This window comes from Antechinus flavipes, chromosome 2 (assembly GCF_016432865.1).
Source record: "Antechinus flavipes isolate AdamAnt ecotype Samford, QLD, Australia chromosome 2, AdamAnt_v2, whole genome shotgun sequence".
Taxonomy (NCBI): Eukaryota; Metazoa; Chordata; class Mammalia; order Dasyuromorphia; family Dasyuridae; genus Antechinus; species Antechinus flavipes.
The window spans coordinates 501,150,667-501,173,490 of NC_067399.1; the positions used below are offsets into that span (position 1 = coordinate 501,150,667).

Here is a 22,824-nt window from a genome sequence, read left to right on the forward strand (position 1 = left end):
TGAGCAGTTATTTTGGGACCTAATGATTTCTAATACATATGTATATATAATATTATATGTACCTAAATTTGTTAATTAGAAAGCACTTTAGGAAGGGTTAAAACTTTTCAGAAGCTACATCAAATGAGGGTACTAAAAGGACATAAAATCAATTTTTTCTGAGCTACAAATATGAATTTTAAGCCTTGGGATCACTTGATTAAGTTCTATGGCCTAGATATAAGCTTCTACATATTATTCTTTGCTTAGTGTGAGGGAAGATTGAAAACACAAGTAGACAGAAAACAGACATTTTCCCTAAGTCAGTACTCTATTGAAATATTATCATAATTTTTTATTGTATCTAACAATCAATGTCCTAACTTACCCATTTCATAATTCAACTGTGATCAAACACTAATACAAATTAAAACAAAACATAACAAGTCACTCAAACCCTTTTTCTTTCTAATGTTGGTCATCTTGAAAAATTGAAAAGTAGTAACTGCTGACTGCAAATCTGACAGATTAAACTATCCACTGCAAAATAGGTTAACTTTTGAATTAAATATAATTTTAAATACACTTGTTTCTCATTTTAACATTACAAAACCAAGGTCTGCAAATAATGTGTTGTATTAAAATTACTCTAAGAGAAAGAGAATAAAAATAATTCTCTTATTTTAAACATATATTAAAAGTCTATGCCTAAAACCTGACTTACTAACTAACCTCAGTGAACCTCCAATAGGAAATACTGCTTCAATAGCATTCCAAAGGAACTAATTATTCTGCCTGTTGTAAATAAGATTTGTTCTAAATTGCTCAAATTACTCTGGCAAATTCGTAGCAGAAATGAACGAACTGCCACACAGATGAGAACAAAGACAGTGAGAGAGAAACAATTGATAGTGCAGCTTTTCAATCAGATAATTAAAATCATTTTATGATTATCTCATAAAAACACGAAAGAGAAAGAACAAACAATGCTGTTCATTCCAGGATGTATGCGAAAAGCAGCTTGAAATAAAAGTGCAGCTAATGGAATCTGTTCCTTTTGAAGAAAAAAGACTTATTCTTTTGTTTTTGTTCAGGGAATTTGGGTCCACATAGAGTCTCTATGTGTCCTTCCCAGAAGAAACGTGATTGCCCAAAGTTGTTACTACAATGATGTTATCAGTTTCCTATATACCTAAATGATTGGGATGTCTGCATGATGGGATAGTTTATAATTTGTATTATATCAGTTTCCATAAATGAAAAAAGAGTATAATTTATTTCTATTTAATGTACATAAATAGGCTGATTCCTATTCATACTCAAAGCATAGTTATGCTTCCAGAACCAGAATGATGACTGAAAAAATTATTCAAATTGCTCCTCAAATACATTTAGACAAAGTCTTGTCTAAAAAGTCATTAAACAAGGCTTTTTGTTAACTCATGTAGATTTTTTCTTTAATCAAAGTTCAGATAAAATACTGGACAAATATGTAATAAAGCAGTTTGATGGACATAGACATGACTTCTACTTTGTATTATAATGCATACATGCATGTAGTATTTTAAATTAATTCAACATACACTTATTAATCACCTATTATAGGATATGCAAGGTACTATGTTTAGGTAACAGGGCAACAAAGACAAAAACAAAAGCACTGACTTGCCTGTTACTCCTCACCAAAACTACTGCTATCAAGATTATTTTAAATATTTTCATTTGTCCTTGTTAGTTAAATTATTTCCTTATTGAGGAGTGTTTGATCTATTCTACCTTTGATCCATCTCCTTTTGGATTTCTTTATTTAATTCATCAACTTTCTGCTGCAGTTTTTTTCTTCTTTGTTCTGGTGGAAGATTGCTGAAGTCCTCTGGTCCTGCACCCTACAGACAGGAAAATGTAAATGAGATCTGAGTTGAAGGACTCCTGGAGTATACCTAGAAAAGAAACTTAGTAAAAGGAAGAGAAGAGAAAAAAAACAAACACCTACAAAGTGATTGGAAGCATGTTTCATACAAGAAAGTTTCCTTTTCACCTTGAACCTCTGTTAACAAATAAAATCAAGGCATGCAACCTATAAATAGCTCAGAAATCATTTCCTATTCTGTTCTACTGATAGCCAAGGGCGCTTTTGAAAAGAAGGGCTACAGTACTACAGAAAAGTATATATTCCAGGAAATAAAAGAATAAATGATATTCATGTTGATAATCATTTGAAAATTCACTGAAATAGATATTTCTCAATCTACTATAAAGTTGTTGCTGTCAATGTCTCTTGAGACACACTTAATTGGATACATAGATTTTCACATTAGTACAGACCTCCTTCCTTCACAAAATCTTGCACGTATGAAATAGTTATGTCTATGATTTTGTCTAACAGAGGTAATAGTCCTTTCTACCTTTTCTAGCAGGACTAAACCTAAAGAGTGGCACAGAGTTCCATAATAATGTACTGATAGATAGATCCCCATATATCAATAATAGATCCAGTTCAGTAATAAAGATTAGGGGTATCAGCCTGGACCCAAGTAATTTCATAAGAAGGTAGAAAAATACAATCTAATTCTACTTTCAATAAAAAGTTATCTGTACTTATTGCTCTGGGATTCTCTTCTCTCATTACCTTTATGGTATTGTCAAAGTTCATACTGTGTGCCTTCCACTGCTTCAAGATCAATATCCCAGATTTTTATATCAAACCTCAGCTGTTTCTTATTCTAGCTGAAGATATATACTGGTAGTCTTGAGTCTTTCAAAAACAGTTGCTAGCTTTCTTGTGCACATGCTATTTAAAAGTAGAGAATATAAAAAGAAAGTTAGAGGTTTTCTGACTTTGAGCATATTCGTTGTCAGAAAACTGTGATTACATTGTAGTAATTTCACAGAGAAAGAGTAGAAATGCATTCAACTGACCTAGATAAGTCAGAGACAATATAAAGGAGATTTTGTTTAAAATAGAGGTCAGGCTGATTTGGAAGTGGGTGAAAAGAGAGGATTCTGATAATATAATTTGAAAATCAAGTTCACTTTGCCAAGTAGCTTAAATGGATGCTTGTGACTTCAAGCTCCTAGGCTGATTATGTTAAAATGCCAGGCTGCTTTACTTAAGAGTATGTGATTCAGCAAATATTTTGCCACAAAGACCATGCAAGGATCTTTTCAGCAGAGCACCGATAGAATTTTCAAAGACTAATAAATCTCTTCCCCATATACTTGGAGACACAATTTTACTGAATTAATTTTGACAAATAATTTTAATAAAGGTCTGTATGGTTGAATGGGCAGAAAGTTCTTATGTAACACCAATTCCTTTAACAAATGAAATATAAAAATAAAGAAAACAAAAATTAAAAGTAATAATGACAAATGTCATACATAGTTCTAAGCACATATTTTTAAAATTTTCTATCCTACACAAAAATCTGGTTTTTATTATAATAATGTTAGTCTAAGAAGTCAGATATGCTTATTCTACTTCTTTTCTATTTTTTTCCCCTTTTATATTCACCCTAAATAAAAGAATTGAAAGCCATAACTATCCTTTCAGAGGATCATACAGCTATAGCTAGAAGGCATCTTATAGGTCAATTCTTTCACTTGATAGATGAGGCAAAGAGGTAAGAGCTTTCCCCCTAATCACACAGGTGACAAAACCAGAATTTTTACCCAGGTCCTTGGGCTCCAAATCCATTACTTTTTCCACAATGCCTCATCAAGTTCAAAAGAATAAGCAATATTTATGTGCTGATTTTATTTGAATAGATCAAAACTAAATAATAGGCCTAAAACTCCATTATTAAATTATTATTACATTTCTCCATAGTTCATGAGGCAGTCTACTGTGGAAGACATGGCTGTAAAGGGTGTCTTGAGACAGTGACCCAGGTCGTTTAACCCCACCTTGTCATCCTCACCCTCACATACAAGATGAATTATCTGGGCAAGGTCTTTAAGGTGCCTTTGACCCAAATGCTATGAATTGTGGTTGGTATAGTTACACTGAAAGTTCCAAATAAAACATCTGGTATTTAAATACATTACAATAAACATGTACTCTTGTCCCATCATCACATCTGTAAAGAAAAGTGATAATGATAAATTACTTGGGTTAAAAATTTAGAAAGCAAGCTAAATGTACTTCCCTCATACTACTACTAATGAAAACTAATAAGGGAGAATTAGAGTTTTTCAGTCACTTTTTCTTGATTCTATTAGTTATGGTTTATCTAACCATGAAGGAACTTTAAATTTTCTGAGCCAGATTAGGTTTTCTAAAATGATTTTGTGATGCCTTTGCAATTACAAAGACACTGGTTCTAATATCAGTAGAAGTGATAAAAAAATTATTTTAAAAATTGCAATTTGAGCTTGGGGTTAATTTTATCAAAGATCTTTGTCCCTCAGTACTACAAGAAAGCTTTTATCATCCTGTCTAGAACTATAGTCAGAACTATTTGCATATAAAAGTAAATAAAGCAATTATTAGATCATACCTGAAATATAATTGAAATTGACATGTTAGCATTTCAATAGCAAAGGCAACTTATACAGGTGGTATGTTTACTTCTTGAAATCGAAAATTTATCTTCACAGCATTATTTAAAAGTATGTGTATAGTTTCTTGGCATAACAAACAAAAAATTAATAATGAAATCAATGTTTGTAGCCAATACCATAGACTAGAGGCAAAGATTAAGGACTGCAGAGTTACCGACTTTTGCAGAAATCTTTAATTATATCTATCAATAAAAGTTCACTAGTGTTGGAGCGAGGGAGAGAAGGAGCATTAATCATCTTCAAAACTCTTATTATTCCATAAACTGGTTCTCCTTCTCAAGAGAAAATCTTTTGCTTAGTGACTTTAGGATAAGTTAAAGAGTAAAGAGATGTCTAAGACCAGGCCTAAAGAATGAAGAATCTTGCAATAACACCAGGACATTTAAAGACTTTCAATCAAATGGCCAAACTAATATTGCTAGATATTTTAGTTTAAATTTCTAAATTTATTTCTTTTCTGGATAACTCTTAAGTCAAGAGAACTTTCCAATTTTCCTAAGCTCAGAAATTGTTTTTTTTTAGACTTAAGTCAGTTATCCAAGAAACATGAAAACATATTTTTAAAAAAAAGAGCTTTAAAATACCATGTTCTAATTAAAAAGCATGGCCATAGCATAAACCATAGAAATTAATCTGTTTCTTAAAGCTTTATTAATTATTGTCAATTGTTTCAAGTAATGGCCACAACCACAGACATAGCCTTTATACTTTTTTTCATAAATGTGTTAATTTTTGTTAAAAGCTTTTTTCTTTAACAAATATGATGATGAAGTTAATTTTGATCATACAATTTAGAATTACAAAATAAAAGCAAAAATAAAACCAACCACCATGGGGAAATGCAAAGTTCTATTTAAGTAAGAATCTCTTTCACTTCCCAGAAAATAACTTTATGACCCGGTACAAGCCATGCAGAACCCACCTATCCATCAGTTTTTCTTCCTCACATTTGGGTGATCTCTACAACCTGATTCTTATATTCCAAATATTCCTCTTATTTTCCCAATTTCTGCCTTTCACCTCTGTCCATTAAAGAAATGCACTGGCAAGTCTAAGTACCAACGGTTTAAAACACTTATTTTTCATCCACTAAGGATGGCAGAGATTGTGTAGACATTTTAAAAGAATGTGTGTGTACATGTATTATAGACACACACATATACATATACATAAAATTTATGTAAACAATTGGTCAAATTTTGTCATCCTTTTAGAATACCAAATATTAAGACAGAAAAAGTGAAAATGGAGTTATTTTTAAGAGACTGAATTATAATCACTTCTATTAGATTTCAGACTTGAGTACCCAAAGCTATTTAATAAGGGAACAAGAACAAAATCATACAAATCACAGTTCAGATAGTTAATTTCACAGGATGTTGCAAGTGGTATAGCACATATATGACACATAAAAGGAAACTGTGATTAAATATAGGACATGCATTGTATAATTGTGCTTACCAGCTTGAGAGAAAGCTTCATGTAAAAATTGAAGGGATACAGGAAAAAAAAAGAGAAAAAACAAGAGCATATCAATAGAAGAGGAACTCTGTCAACTCTGCTATTATAACATAACACATACATTCATTCACCTGTAAGTTTGTGAAAATGATTTGTGGCAAAATCTGTGCAAAAGTTCACAAGAGGGGCAAACCCTTACTGAGGATTTCTTTAACTACCATGCTGCTTAAAACAAATGAAAATGGAAAAGAATGAAATTTGTGCTTATAATTTTTATTGCTAATATCAGTACAATGTGACTCATGATCATTATGCAGTATAAAATTCACTAAATACTTAGCAAATTAATTATCAGTGATAATCATCAGGCTGTAATTTATTTATTCACCAAATTTCCAAAGTAGAGTCCCATCTAGCCTAGAACACTTGTATCATTCATGACTCAAAAGAAACTACTTTTGAGCATGACACATTTTTCACCAGGGACAGAGAATGTCCAGGCAAGAAAAAAATTCTTCAAATTAAACTGAAAGTGGGGCAGTTAGGTGGTACAGTAGATAGAGCAGCAGTTATAGTGTCAGGAAAACCTGAGTTCAAATCCAGTCTCATTCATTTACTAGCTGTGTCTAGTAAGTCACTTATGTTACTTAACGCTGATTGCCTCAAAAAAAAAAAAAAATCAAACTGAAAGGAAAAATGAAATAGGATGGCATTTCTTTTTTTCTTCAGCTGTGTGAGAGTTTCTCAAAAATTTATATGATTGCCTTGAGGCAATCATTACATCAGGCAAACATGAGGTAGTACGGTGGATCCAGCACTGGGCCTGGAGTCTAACTTAAGTTAGAGTTCAAGTCTAACCTAAGATATTAGTTATGTGACTTGGGGCAAGCTATGTAACTTTTATTGACTTTATTTTACTAACTATAAAATGATGCTAACAGCACCTATGTCTTGCTGGGAAAATCAAATAAAGATAATATTTGTTTAAAAAAAAATTTGTGCAATACCTGGCACATAGTAAGCACTGTATAAATGCTTATTCTTTCCCCCATTTTTTTTCATTCTTTCCCCCTCTATTTACAACTGAACATCAACTCTTTGAGCAAGGAGCCTTTGATTATTAAGCTTGCAGAAAACACATTATCTTCCCTTCCTACCTGGGTTTCCGTATCATTTTTTTCCACTGAGTAGCCTCTCTTTAGTTTTTTTTAATATATCAACATTTTGTAAGTTATTAAAGGAAGCTGCTATACAAATAGTTCTTATAAATGATATAGATCTTTTAGATCTATATAGATATAGACATTGTGAATATGTAAGAGATTTTCCTTTGGGCAGTCAAGTGTTTTAGCTATAAAACCAATTATCTTAATAATACCTACTGTCATGATACATATCTTTACCTAAGAGTGCTGTTAAAATAAGGACAACAACCAAAAAAAGAGAGCCAAAAAAAAAAATTGAAAAGTCTCAAAACTAGGAAGGAAAAAACTATTTTAATGTAATTCACTAAGATATGAAAGATGATCTTGGGTAGGGAGGCAGTATTTTAAATTTAAAAATCACTTTTTTATGTTAATTGTCAAAAAAAGAAAAAAGAATTTATGTAAAATAAGAACTGATATGCATAATTTAAAATGATACAAAGAGTAAAACTTGAATCAAACATATACATTTGTAATAAGAGCCTCAAAAGGCAAAAATCATTACTAGAAGTCACAAAGCACTAATACTTTACCTTTTGAAGGAGGTAAAAACTGAGAAGGATAAGTCCTTAAAACACAATGTTTTACTGAAGGTCATTTTTTACAATTCAGATTTTAAAATTTTAGGTTCCCCTTTGTTATGAAATGTTGACTATTTCTTTATAAAATGATTATCAATATTTCTGAATTTATCTTGATTGGATCTAAATAAAACATCTAGTTCCTCACAGCTAAGACAAAGTTATCACTTTCCTAAATAAGACAGAAAATTTTAAGATCCACTTTTAATAGCCAATCTTTTTGACTTAACATTTAATCTTTATGAAGATGTAAAAAACAGATACAACAAGCAACCAAATCAAATGACATTTCTGAATGTCTTATGAGAAAAAAAATGTAAAGTTATAGTATGATATAAACTTCAAGAAATGAATTGCTTTTACTAAATCTAACAAGACACACCACATTATGTTTTCCTCCAATTAAAAATTTTAAAATGTAATATAAGTAAAAGACAACTTTCATTAATTAGGAGAAATAGAGAAAAAGGCATTCAGAAAGAAGGAAAAGGATCAAATTTTTGAAAGAAAAAATACATTAAAATGTATAGAGAAAAAGGAACTGCTATGATAGTTTTGAGCTAAGCAGTTGAAATGAAGTGCTTTAGCATTCCTGTGAACTTTAGCATAGATATATTCAATACAAGTTGAGTTCTTTTTACATACAACAACACTTATGGTGCACAGCATAAGAATTCCTAAATACTGACCTATAAAGCAGGTATACTTAATACATAAAAATATGCTACATGCACTAGAATCTATATAAGCACATCTAATTTAAGATATTAATAATCAAACTAGCCTTTTCTGTACATTAAATAAATGATAGGACAATAGAAATCTCAAGCTTTCATATATTCTAAGGACAACTAATTTTAATACTATATATGTTAAGGTCTCTTTAAAAAAATAAAACAACCATTTAAAAATCCAACAGAGGTAATTAAATGTTTAAATTTAAAGGCAAATTCTAGGATTTCTGTTGTGAAATATGAATACTATTCATAGTCTAAAGTCTTCCAACCCAAATTTAAACAGTTATAATTAAATTACCATTTAAGAAAACAGAAATTTGTTATTAGTTTAAAATGGTGAACTCACCAATTGCTTAATTTATTGTTAAAAAATTGCTCTTGCTTGCTAAAAGAATATTCTAAAGTCTTTCTATTTACATTACCAGAAGAAGGGAGAACAGAAAACTGCCTGTGTAAGACACTGCACTAACCTAGAAGACAACAAAGAAGAGCCTGGGGATCCACAAAGCATCAATAACACATGAGAGAACATGAAGTCAGTGATCCATGTGTTATTGGACAGGCATAGACACTAATCTCATTTACAAAAACAGGGGATAAAAGTAAACCAAGGTTTAAAATAAAAATTTCAAATTTTGTTCTGCCAATTAGTTTTTCATGCTTCATGAGGTATTTTGTTTCTCAATGATTTCTTTTACTAGTTATTATTTATGAACATAATGATTTGTATTGGATGTATCATTAAAAAAAGCAATAAAAGTGAATGGCATTGAGTTTATGTCACATTGAGGGTCTTTCTGATGATGCTCTAGTTCTATAAAATCTATAAAATCAATTAAAAGCCAGAGCCATAATCAGACTAAGTCCAAGCACAGGCAATGTGTGCTTTTGTAAGATGGTTATAATTCTACTGAATAGCTCCCTTAATACGGAACTGAAAACAATAAAAAAGGAAGAGGAGAATGCTGTAGTGGCTAAAAACTGTTGTTTATTATAAGTTCCTAAGTGAGGTCACCAACAAAATGATTATCTTCATTATAATATAATTTACTTTATTTCTCTTTTCCATGCTCAAATATAAAGACCCTCCAAGTGACCTCTGCTGCCATTTCACATTGTAAGCAGTTAATCAAGTTATTTCCATGATGGATTTTGGGTTCCCCAGTAGTTGCCTAGTAAATGGGATTAGTGGCTGAGCAATCATCATATGAAAACTTACAACATATTCCCTAGCCTCAATGGCATAGGTAGGTTTCCCTATAGTCCTCTTCATAAGTTCTTTGTGAAAACAGAAAGATTGAGTCTGCCGATGAATCAGCAAGAGAAAATATACATTTGTTAAAAGGGGACAAGTGGAAACCAACTGGATAACTCATTTATTTGGTTCTACATTAAGAAAAAAGTCTCTGACAGCATTTGGTAAATATCTTTGAAATATTAAGATCAACAATGAAGATTTTTATTAAAGAGAATTTTAAGGTTAAAAAAAAATCCCTCATTTATTCAAACCAGAAAAATAAATCTTAATTTATAACAGGTAAAGAACAATATATTCCCATAACAATGAGAGTGAAAAAAATATTCTATCTAGTCTTACTTTGATTTAATCTTTTGCATAAAGATCAAATAATATTGACTAATGTTTATGGGTAACAGCAATGAAAAGACTTCCAATTATCACACTTGATGTGCAAATAAAGTTGGTCAGATCAACAAAATATATTCAATGAAATCAACTTTATTATGATAGCATTAGCAGCTCCCAATTAAAAAATACACAAATACATATATATATATGTATATATATATATATATATATACACACACACACACACACACACACACACACAGAGAAAACCCTAAACACACAACTCCCTGATTTTGTTTATTAAAATGTTTAAGAAATCAATTGTTCTACAAGTGTTTGCAAAGAATTTTATACTCTAGTGTTAAAATTGAAACTATACAATAACACTAAATTAGAGGTCAGAATTCCACTTTCTCTGGGATCTTAACAAAAATCAAACGATCTCTCTGGACCTCAGTGTAAAATGAATGCATAAACTAATAGGTCTCTTAAAATGATTCTGAAAAATATGTACCTGAAAAGAAACTTGCCATTATGAATTTATAATTCTTCTAGGATTTTTCCATATAAATGATTTTCCTCTCCAAATTAAGGAAGTCAAATGATTATCAAATTCAGGTCATAAAAAAGACTATTAAGTTATCAAAGAAATACTAAAACCATATTGGAGTGTTTTGTTTTGTTTTGTTTTTTAAACAAATCTTAGTAAGATTAACATTATTAAAATGTTGCCTTAATAAAATGAAAGCAAAATTATTCTCCTTTTTCTTTACAAAGTTATATTTGATTTTGATGATTATAATATTTTCTAGATATTATTCTTATATTTTAATAAAATTTAGGCTTTTTGAACTTTTATTTGACATTCAAAGGAAATCATGCGCATAAACCAAATGCATCTAATTAAGTCCAATGGAATGCGCATGTCTAATGGAGGAAAGGCAGTATGTTGTACAATTTAACAAATAGTATGAAAGCATCAAAATACATTATTAAAAGCAAATACAAAAATTATACTTATCAAACTCAGTAATTGGCTTTTAAAAAATGTATATGATTTACATTGAAGGCAAAGCATATATCAAATCTTAGCAGTCTAACAAAAGCACTATGATGAGATGTTTGCATTTCTTTGATGACAAGCAAGTTGAGAAACAAGTGATAGGGAGGAAAGGAAGAAGATAGGAAATATGAAACCTGGCGTAAACCAGGGTCTCTTGCCTTTTCACAAATGTTTAACTATGGAACACAATGTAATCATTAGAGTCAAATTCCACATCCTAAAAGTTGTGCCCTTGATATCCCTGAAAAAAATTATTATATTTCAGTTTCTTAATTTATTATATTATGTTAAATGACACATGTCATTTTGCTCTTAGGTCCACAAATACATTGTCCATTTTAAGTACTTCTCACTACACAACGAAGAAAAACCATTTTGAAATTTTCAGATGAAAGGTACTTTGTCTTTATAAAGATGTGACTGTTTTAATCCTTTACTAGAAAATTAACTAATCTAAGCATTAAAGAATGTCTTACTCTGTTTCAATCCAGTGTTTCTGTATTTCAGATGAAATACCTATTCACAATGAACAAATCAGTGGTGATAATAAACTTCTTCCTGATAACAGTTGTGTTTAATTATGAGGAAAGTATAAAAATCTATCCTCCCTCAAAGATTGATATTTTATAACACATTGAGGGATCAGATTAATATCCAATTTTGTGATTAACCATGTAACTAAAGACAGGATATAGTCATGTCATATATGTAGTCAGTGTTATAAGTGTTATGATTTGATTCTTTAGTTATTCCAATCTGAAGTCCTAATGATTATACATTTCAAGGCAATTATCTTTTTCCCCCTTTAAAGATGAGTCCTATATTTATCCTTTTCTAATCTATACTATCATTCCTTAATAAATTCTCCTAAATAGCTATTTGCTCCAAAGTGATTTATAGTAATTCTCTAAAATCCTGAACAATACCTGACAATAATTTGTTCTAAACATGATTCACTCATAGAAGATGCTTAATAAAATGTAAAGTGAACAGACAAGTGAAAATATAACCAGAATGAGCTAAATAATTATTTTACTATTCTATTGTGACATTCTACTTTGTCTTGTATATTACAAAAACTACATCTAAGTTCATCTATTTAATAAAGATCAAGCATTAAAGACTTATACACTTTTGGCAAAAAGTAGGAAAAGCATTCTTCCATGTACTAAATTACACAAGCATGTGGTCTGGGGTTTCACTGTGAAATTCTTCATTACAAGTGATTACAGATTCTTCTTTCTCTCCTAATTTTTTGAAGCTATAGTGAAACACAATAGTCATTCACAAACAAAATCAGGTACAGAAAACAGAATGTGCAACCAAAGTGCGCCCGCGCGAGAGAGACAGCTATCTAGAGCAGAACTTACCCCACGCTTTAGACTCCTGAAGCAGTGGATTTTGGGTTTGGAGGTCATGAACTCGTTGAAGCGATGGGAGAGGGGCTCCTTTTGCTGCTTGGGAGACTGGGGGCCGTTGGGAACAGCAGAGGGTGAGGCAGAGGCAGGGGGAGGAGGGGGAGGCTGATGGGGGGATGTTAAAAGGGACATAAGCTACGTATAAGAGATGGAGCAGCGAGAGAGTAAAAACCAGAAACAAGAAGACACAAAACAAAAATAAACATCAAATAATATTTGAAGTATAAAGCAATTAAAACACAAACAATTAAATATTTATGCCATGGTCCAAAAGAAAACGTGTAAAATGCGTTAAAAAAAAAAAAGATGATAAAAAGTGAAGGTTTAGTAAGTAATGCAACAGAAAGAACAGCAAGAAATAGTTGATAAAAAGCTCATGCAGACTTTTACATGCAAACTGTAGCTCAATAAGTTATTCTTTACTAGTTCTATGGATAGGTCAAAAAAGAAATAGTGTTCAGCAACCTGAACTTACAGAAATCAATGGAAGATCTATCTGAGGACTCAAAATCACTCTATTATAAACTATCCTAAATACAAAGCAGAAATAATGCCTTGATCATATTTTACAACCCCAAGTTAATGCTGACATGTTGTATCCCAGTGTCAAAACTTAAAAAAAAAAAAGTTTTCAAAGATACAAGTTAACATGAGTTCAAAAGTGAGTTAATGAATGATAAAGCTTCAATAAAGTATTATGGAAAATTTATTATGAATTCCCTTTTCCAAACCAGGTTAACACAGCTTTCAAAAATTTAGAAATGTGAATATAGTGAAGTAAAGCTGCCCAGCGTAATCAGTTTGTTAGTATGTGTGATATAATGTGTGACATCTGAGTTATAAACAAATGGCCATGACAAAGACATAACCATCCACTATAATTAAAAGCAACACAATCTTCTTTTTAAAGATAAATAGAAAGGTATAAGACAACATGCATTTTCTGTATTCTGAAATTTAACATTTAAAAATCTTAGTTGAAAAGATCATACCACAGAGTCACTGAAACCCCCAAGAGTTCAAACCAGTAGTACCTTATTTTTTTTGATGAAGGGCCACAATTTTCCCTTGGACTTGCTAGCAAATTTAAGCTCTGTTTTGCTATCCCCTCTGGAATTTGAAAGACTAGTTTCAGATATAGTTCGCTTCATTGGTTGTGCATAATCCTCAAATTCAATGTCTCCAGGAGGTTCAAACCCTGATTTGTAGGCTTCTATTACCAATTGTGAATCCTAAAATGACACAAAAAATAATTTACATACAAATAGGATTATAATTAATTAAAAACCTGCACTTTATTAAGGCTAGTTTAATGTAGTCAAACTACACATTAGATAAATATAAAGTTCTCGGTAAATCGCCCCCTACTTCCTTCCCTGAGGCAATCGGGGTTAAGTGACTTGCCCAGGGTCATACAGCTAGAAGTGTTAAGTGTCTGAGGGCAAATCTGAACTCAGGTCCTCCTAACTTCAGGGCTGGTGATCTATAGCTGCCCCTCTCTGTAAATCTTAAAGTGATACAAATAAGTGTGAGCTATTAAACTGGGTTGATATGCAATATGTTGTACAAAATAATGAGCTGATAATAAATGACACTTTTTCATCATCATTTTATACATGGAAAAATAATGTTTCTAAGGACTTCTTAATTAAAAAGATGTACTGAATATATACAACTGTCACCAAATTTCTTTGGGGAAAAAAAAGTATATTATTCCTCCTATCAAAATATCTCAAAACAATTATCTAATGCAGAAAAACTTATAAAGCAAAAGGCTTACTAGTCAGTTGTTCTAATTAAAACATGTAGATAAACTGATAAAACATTATGTCTATAATAGATTTATTGACCTACACATTTATTAAACCTAAGTAGTTACAAGGTTCTTTGTGCTAAGTGCTAAAGGGAGGGGTGAAGAAAAGGGAAACAAAGACATATGAAATATGTTTATTATCCTTAAGAAGGTCACAACACAATAAGAAACATATATAAATACATATAAATTAGAACATATGTAAGAGTATAAAGGAATTTAAAGTACTATATGATTAGATGAAGGAGAAATACTGCCAGAAGGAAGTTCACAGGTTCATTTAAAAGGTAAGATACATAACTTGCCTTCTCTATGGTGATCTTAAGTTGCTTAATAGCTCCATAAATAGATTCCAGAACAAAACAAAGCTGTTTTGTTTTTTAAATCAATGATATTAACAGATATTTTTCCATAAGCAAAAATTAGTTTTGAGGGCAGCTAGGTGGCGCAGTGGATAGAATACTAGCCCTGAAAAGTCAGGAGGACCTGAGTTCAAATCTGATCTCAGACACTTCAATACTTCAACACTTCCTAGCTGTGTGCCCTGGGCAAGTCACTTGATCCCAACTGCCTCAGCAAAATAAATAAATAAATAAAATTAGTTTTTTCTGTAAGTTCAAAGCTATTAAAAAAGGTTAACTTTTTTCTTTTATTTTTAATTGAAAATAATAATGAATAAAAATCTACTCATAAAATATATTGGCTCAAATATAAGTTATTTAAAAGCAATAAAAAGAGCATTGTAGAATGAGCATGTATATATACACCAGTACATACACCAGCCATAAGAATTAAAGATTGATAGCTAGAAGAGACCTTCTCCCTACCCCCTCCCCCTATAAAAGTTATGTTGTGGGAAAAAACATAGATCTCTCCCTCAAAAAAAGAAAAAGCCACAAGAAAAATATGGTAAGAGGGACAGAGAGAGAGAGAGAATGCTTCAATATGTATTCAGATATAATCAGTTCCTTCTCTGGATATGGATAAGATTTTTCACCATAAGTTCTTCAGAGTAGTCATGAATCAATGAACTGTTAAGAATATCAAAGTCATTTACAACTGATTATCCCAGAATATTGCCATTACTTTGTATATAGTACATTTCACTTAGCTTGAGTTCATGGAAGACTTTCTGAGAGAGCTTGCTTATCATTTCCCATAGAACAATAATATTTCTATCATAATCATTTATTCAGCCATTCGCCAATTGATGGGCATCCCTTCAATTTCCAATTTTTGGCCTGAAAAGAATGTGTTATATTATAAACATGATTGTAGAGGGAGAATTCTGGGAAGATGGTGGAGTAATTTGGTAGATTTCAAGCTCTCCTGAATTCTCGCACAAATAGAACAAATTCACACCTCAGGACCAACACAGACTCTTGAAAAATCAGGAAGACTTGGGGCAGAACTGGGGTCTTCCTGATATGACCTGAGAAGATCTGAAGAAAGGTCCTGGGCTGGAAATTAATGTGTTTTAAGTGCATATACCTCCAGGCTAGCTCAGATTCTTGGTTATAATCTCAGCTCCAAGATATCATATTTCAAGACCTCCATTTTTAATGTAGAAGCTGCTAAATATTATGTTATTCTGACCGTGGCTCCACTATATTTGAATTATTTTTTCTAAATGTTTGCAATATTTTCTTCTTGATTTAGGAGTTCTGGATTTTGTCTGTAAGATACCAGGGATGTCTAGATCATTGTTATCTCTTTCAGGAGGCAATTGGTGGATTTTTTCAACTTCTATTTTATCCTCTGGTTCTAGAATATCAGGACAGTTTTCCTTAATAATTTCTTGTAAGATGATACCTAAGCTCGCTCTCTCTCTCTCTCTCTCTCTCTCTTTTTAATCATATCTTTCAGGTAGACTAATAGTTTTAAAATTCTCTCTCCTGAATCTTACATGAACTGATGCTAAGTGAAGTGAGTAAAACCAAGAGAACATTGTACATAGCAACAAAAGATTATACGATGATCAATTGTTATGGACTTGGCTCTTTTCAGCAATGTGATGATTCAGGCCAATTCCAAAAGATTTATGATGGAAACAACCATTTGTATCCAGATAGAGGACTATGGGGATTGAATAATTTTCACCTTTTGTTGTTTGCTTGTTTTTTTCTTTTTCATTCTTCCTTCCACCCTTGATCCAATTTTTCTTGTGCAATATGATAAATGCAGAAATGTGTTTGGAAGAACTGCACATATTTAACCTATATTGGATTACTTACTGTCTAGGGAAAGGGGAGGTAGGGAGGGAGAAAAATCTGGAATACAAGGTTTTTCAAATGAATGTTGAAAACTATCTTTGCATTTGTCAGAAGTCCTCAGTTCCTGCCTTTCATATGCAAATGTGGCCAGCAGCAAACAGAAATTTTAATACTTTTAGCCACCCAATATAGAGATTTTTATTCTTGTTGGATTCCCTCCATTAGATGTCAAATTCTTGAAAGTCTAGGTCCTACATTTGACTTAATCTTGTTATTAATCAATGAACAGTACAATCTCTACTAGCTCCCTATTCACTTCTCAAGTTGCTTAATGTTCTTACAGCTCCCTTCTCAAGCTTCTTTTCCTAATATTTTATCCATGCTTTGGCACAATTTTTTTGGCTACTAATTTCCTTTCAAATTCTTCCTCTATTTCATTCTCTCAACCCTATACCTCTTAACTGTGTTCCCTACCTAATATCTCCTGGCTAGACATTTCACTGCACCATTTGGAATTCCAATTTGTTATTAATAAGCTTTCTTTTCAATCTCCATTATTTTTATATTCAATCCATCTTTTCCCATTAAGTTAGCTTTCTTCTCTACATTTCTTACAGAACTCTGTAACACAACCTTCTCTTCCTAATTCTCCTTATTCTGTCTTCTGGTTTCCCTTATGACTTTCAGGATCCCTGAGATGGAATCAACATATCTATCTTGATAGATTATTATCCTTATCATTTCCTAAGATGCCTACCTTTTACTATTTCAGATATTCACAAATGTGGTCAAATTTTGGACCTCATCCTCACTCAAAACTGTTCCACTTCCAAAATTTTCTAGTCTGATAATCTTTTTCCTTTCACTTCTTCTACTCCCCTTATCTCTTCTATGATGGTACTTAACTATCATCTTGATCTTCAATGAATTCCTTAGTTCTTCACATTCTTTGAATATACAAATTCTGCTCAGCTTAATCTTGAAATTCTTAGCACTTCAACATCTTCCCTTGAATCCTTTTGACAACCTCAACTTTCTTGCTCCAAGTATAATTCCTACTGCTCAGCTTCCTGCTGTGCAATTCATAAGCTATCAAATACTTGTGAAGATCTGAAATCAAGTAAAGTGAATCTCCTGCAAAATTCCACTATCTATCCCAACTTCAGGTTCTCCTGGCTATCTAGGAGAATCTAGTAAATAAATCAGTGATGGCAAACTCAAATAGAAATGAAGCCACTAAACCATGTATGAAAATCCCTATAGGAGTGGAAAATCAGGTATTAACATCGTCTCTGTTTTGTTGTAATTGATTTTATTAAAGATTTACCAATTACATTTTAATCTTATTTAGGCCCACTAAATAATGTTGTAGGCTGAATATAGGCTGCTTGACTGTATATCTGACATCTCAACAATAAAAGAATCCCACCATCTTATTGAGATTGAATAAAACTGATTCCAAATCTTCTATTAAGCCTCTCACCATTCTTATCCATTTCCCTTTTTGGGTCTATTTTGGTACCAGCTCCATTCCTTTCTTCAGTTAACAAAAATGTTCATGTCCTCTATTTTAACACAAAATAATATTTTTTTTCTTTGACCAATGACTGATGTTCCTAACTTTTTCTTCCCAAAACTTCTACAAATAATTATAGTTTACATTTGCTGTCACTTCACAATCCACTTAATCCTTAAGTCTTCTTAAGTGTTTCTGGCTTCCATCCAACAATGAACAGAAATAATTCTTTGCAATAATCTTTAATAATAATGATAACCTTTAAAAAAATCTTTAAATCCCATTACCTTCTTTTCCCATCCTCATTCTCTTACTATTTCTTCCTCAGAAACACTGGACAAACCTTTTCTCTTTTGGCTTCCACAAAAGTGATCTTTCTTGATTCTTTCCCTTCTCTAAGATTCCTTATTTTCTTAGTTAACTCATCTTTCTCTCTTCCTCTTAAATCAGGGTGATCATTACCTTGAACCTCTTTTTTCTCTCCTTATTGGTGATTTCAACTACTCTGACAGATAACTTTATCACTTCTATGTGGCAAAATCAGTATCTCTATCAACAACTTTCTATCAGAGACAGAGTCCAATACTTTAATCTCTACTGAATATACCACTAACATCTCAAACTCATGTACAAAATTAAATTAATCTCAAAAATCCTCCACTTCTCTGTTTCTTCTGACAGTGTTACTGTTCAGTCCTCGAGTTCTTTTCCTTTTCTCTCCTCTACATTCAATCAGTTGTTAGAATATGTTAAATCTAACTGCAAACTCTGTCTCTGATCAATTCCCTTTCAACTCCCTTTGTCCCCCTCCATTTTTAAGTTCCTATTTCTCCAACCTAGAGAACTGTAATAGTTTCCTAACTGGTCTTCCTGCTTCCATCAGGGATCCTTCTCCAATCCTTTCTTTATATTACTTCATTAATATTATATCTAATGCATGAATATGGTTTTGTCACTTTGCTACTCAAAGATCTTCAGTACCCATTGCTTATAAAATAAGTTCCTGATTCTGGCATTCAAGACCTTCTACAATTTGTCTAAAACCAGCATTTCAAGATAATCTAATATGATTCCCATTAAAAGGCTACATTTCAGGCAAATGAGATTATGTTTTTCCCCCCTTTCTCACTCTGTCTTCACTAACTCCATCACTCATAGACTATATTTCCCGCCAATCATGCTCCCAAATTTCTATCTGCTTAAGTCACTCCTCAGTCAAGGTCTAATTCAGAGATCCAGCAAGTTAGACTACCTGACAGATCACCTTAAAGGGAATGAGAAGAGGTATCATGTTGACAGCTATACAGATTGATCATCATCTTTTCCATATGAAATACTCGAAGATAGACTTCTCATTTCCAGTATAAAGTCCTAAATTCTTTCAACCAATCTTCCAATGATGTAGACTCAAACCCTTCATTATTTGGTCACCCTTCTCGGTAATCAATGTCCTAGTTAAAATGAAACATCCAGAACTGAAATGAACTCAATTTGGAATCAGGAAGATTTGAATTCAAATTACATCCTTAAACATTTACTAACTGTGTGCCCTTGGGCAAGTTGCGAATATCTGTCTCAGTTTCTTCATATATAAAATGAAAACAGAGACTTAATAGTCTCTAAGGTCCCTTCAAACACTTCCTTATTCATGGAAGCTATAGCATTCCAATGCAGTTCCAAAGTACACTAGAATGATAGCATGTAAGCCTTCTGACTCATATTGAATTTGCAGTTCACTAAAACCCCAATATCTATTTTACACAAACTGCAACCTCACCATACCTATCTCATTCTTTTCTTGTAAACTTTTATTTTTTTCTAATTCAAGTGTAAGACTAAATTTTTTTCCCTACTGGATGTCATCTTATTATGCTCTAACCTGTCAGTACTACTTTTTGGATACTAATAATACTGAGTTATCAATCTTTCCCAGATTTGTGTTATCTACAGACACACAGGGGCATGCCATCTATACTTTATACCAGTTATTGATAAAAATGACAACCACCACAAGATTAAGTACAGATTACTGAGACTCATCTAAAGTCTTACTGCCAAGATGATTTCTGTTAAAAACCACTAAAAACAATTATTTGAACTCAGCCATTTAACCAGCTTCAAATCCATCTCTCTTACCACTTTTCCACAACAACAGCATGAGACACTTTATGAATGCTTTGCTAAACTCAGTCACTAAACTAAGTCAATTTTATCAACAATTTCCTCTGGATCAATTTAATATCCTTATCAAAAAAGGAAATAGTATGGCATGACCTGTTTTTGATGAAGTTATACTGGCCCTCTGTAAATACTACTTCCTTTGTGAGGTGTTCAATATCTCTTTAATGATTCACTCTAGAACTTCCTCAGGAAAATGGAAGTAAAGCTTACCGATCTCTAGTTTGTAGACTGTGTCCTTTTTGCTTTTTTGAAAACTGGGAAGAACATTTCCCAATTTCCAAGATCTTTCAAGTATCACTAGCAATAGCTTAACACTCACATATGCTAGTTCTGAGAATTCATATAGGCCTATTGACATTAATTCATCATGGGCAACTAGATGTTCTTTCATTTACTTTCTTATTTGTGTTCAGTATCAGCTCCCTGTTCATCAATTTAATTAAATCACTTCCAATGCAAAGATTATTTTTTTGAAAAGAGAGAAGAATAACAAAGGATTAGATAGTTCCATGGTTTTTTCTGTGCTCAGTTGGCACTGTCTCTTCTACCTAACCAGTAGTCTCTTATTTTTTCTTATTCTTTTGTCCCTTAAAGTATCCCCCCTCTACCTCAAGAAACAAATCTCCCACCTATTGTTGGATTTACTTTGGAAGTATTATGGGATTACTTTATTTTATATAAGCTCCAGGTATTTTTAATACTGCCAAAGAGAATTGGCATCTCCTCTCCCAGGAGCTATATCTTTTTATCTAATTTGAGTAAGAGAAAGTATTCTTTAAAAGAAAAGGCTCAGGGAATTGCCCTACAGGCAAAAAGTAATGTCTTTATATTTTTATACATATGAGAATAAAAAAAACTAAATAGGATAAGTGATAGTTATTCCAACATTGAAATATAAATATTAGCAAAAATTGAAGAAAACTATTATTTGTAATTTAATCAAATTGCAAAATAGCAAGCCTCTGCAAATTAAAGCAATTAAAGATATATTAGAGTAAATTTGATAATTTAAATAAATTTAACAAAGATAATATATTTTCTGAAAAATAAAAATGATTTATACATTAAACTGTGAAAAGGTAATGCTTTTCATGACACACTAAATAATTCATTCTTATAAATCAGAAGAAATGCAGAAGAAAATTCTTTATACTGACAAAATGTAGAGCTATATCACTTTCCCCAATGTTTTCCTATATGTAGAAGCACAGAATTTGGGAAACACTTTTAAAATAATGAAACTACCACACACTGAAACACATTATTGGCTCTATAACCAAGATACAAGACTTACATTTTTCTGATCAATAGATTCAGCTGCCTTTGCTATTCCATCCAGACATTTCCCAATGATTGGTATCACTTGACGATCCACCTCAGCATAAGTTTTCATTGATTCCCCAATTCTGACTATTCTCCTTTCCTCCATCTCTTGTATTTTCTGAAACATTACATTTTGTATGTGATTAATTTATATAATTTTCTAGGATTTCAGAAAGCTTTATTTCTACAGGATGGAACTATTTAAGATATTCTTTCAGAAATAAAGAGATTAAATAAAAGAGAGTCAATGACCAGTTAATTGCATCCGAATATTGAACATGCTTTTCAGCAGGTGTCAAACTCAGAAACTGTGGCCTACAAAACTCCCTGAGTCAATGTGCAATCAACAGGAATCCATTTCTACTTGAGTTTGACACCACTGCTTTAGAGAATAAAAGATGGTCTAAAAATATCATTACCTTTCATATTTCAAAAGTTTTTAATAGGTCATGCCCATATATGATGGTATTAAGATTTCAAATGCTTTATTTTGAACACATTACATTATTAATTTTAATTTATCTAATAGAGAAGCATAAGAAAAGTTTATTTTCATATGAATAACTGCTACTACTTCTACTGTGATTGAAATAAAATCCATGTTCTCTCCATCTGGAGAAATGTTTATTGTTTATATATATATATATACATATATATAATTTGTAGTATAGTTTACATAGGACCACGTGTGTCTGCAACAAGAAACTGAAGTTTGCTATTTCTTTAACAAATCTATTATAAAATTATTAATTGTCTGTAATGTTCCTACTTGAGTAAAAATGAACCAAAACAAAACTGAAAGAACTGACTGTCAATCTATAGTTGAGCTTCACATCTCTGAATGTTTTAAAATGCCAAAGGGATTCTCAAACTAAATAAATCAGGAAGAACATCAACATATTATTAATCTTTAAGGTTGGTAAACTCCAATGTTTAAAAACCTTAAATCTTTTCTAAAGGATATATTTTTAAATAGATCTTTGGTGCATCACTAATTATTCCTTGAAAATCTTAGAATTAAAACTTTTCAACATCTTAATGTTATATGCTATTTAATTTTTAAAAAATGATTTGGTTTAGGGGCAGCTAGGTGGTGCAGTGGATAGAGCCCTGTAGTCAGAAGGACTTGAGTTCAAATCTGATTTCAGATATTTAACATGCCTTAGCAGTGTGACCTTGGGCA

The 22,824-nt window shown here is 31.8% G+C and overlaps 1 protein-coding gene across 7 annotated transcripts in view; it reads right to left on the bottom strand.

Moving 5' to 3' along the window:
- FNBP1 (formin binding protein 1) overlaps nt 1-22,824 on the bottom strand; it is a 183,923-nt gene that overhangs the window by 12,600 nt on the left and 148,499 nt on the right. For 2 of the 7 annotated variants that reach the window (XM_051980182.1, XM_051980183.1), the window contains exons 8-12: nt 21,613-21,759; nt 13,630-13,827; nt 12,548-12,730; nt 6,004-6,018; nt 1,756-1,865 (exon numbers count right to left, since the gene is read on the bottom strand). In XM_051980182.1, the coding sequence (XP_051836142.1) occupies nt 1,756-1,865; nt 6,004-6,018; nt 12,548-12,730; nt 13,630-13,827; nt 21,613-21,759 (653 nt within the window). The remainder of the gene's footprint in view (nt 1-1,755; nt 1,866-6,003; nt 6,019-12,547; nt 12,731-13,629; nt 13,828-21,612; nt 21,760-22,824) is intronic. The other 5 variants (XM_051980187.1, XM_051980188.1, XM_051980185.1 and 2 more) reach the window with 4 other exon arrangements.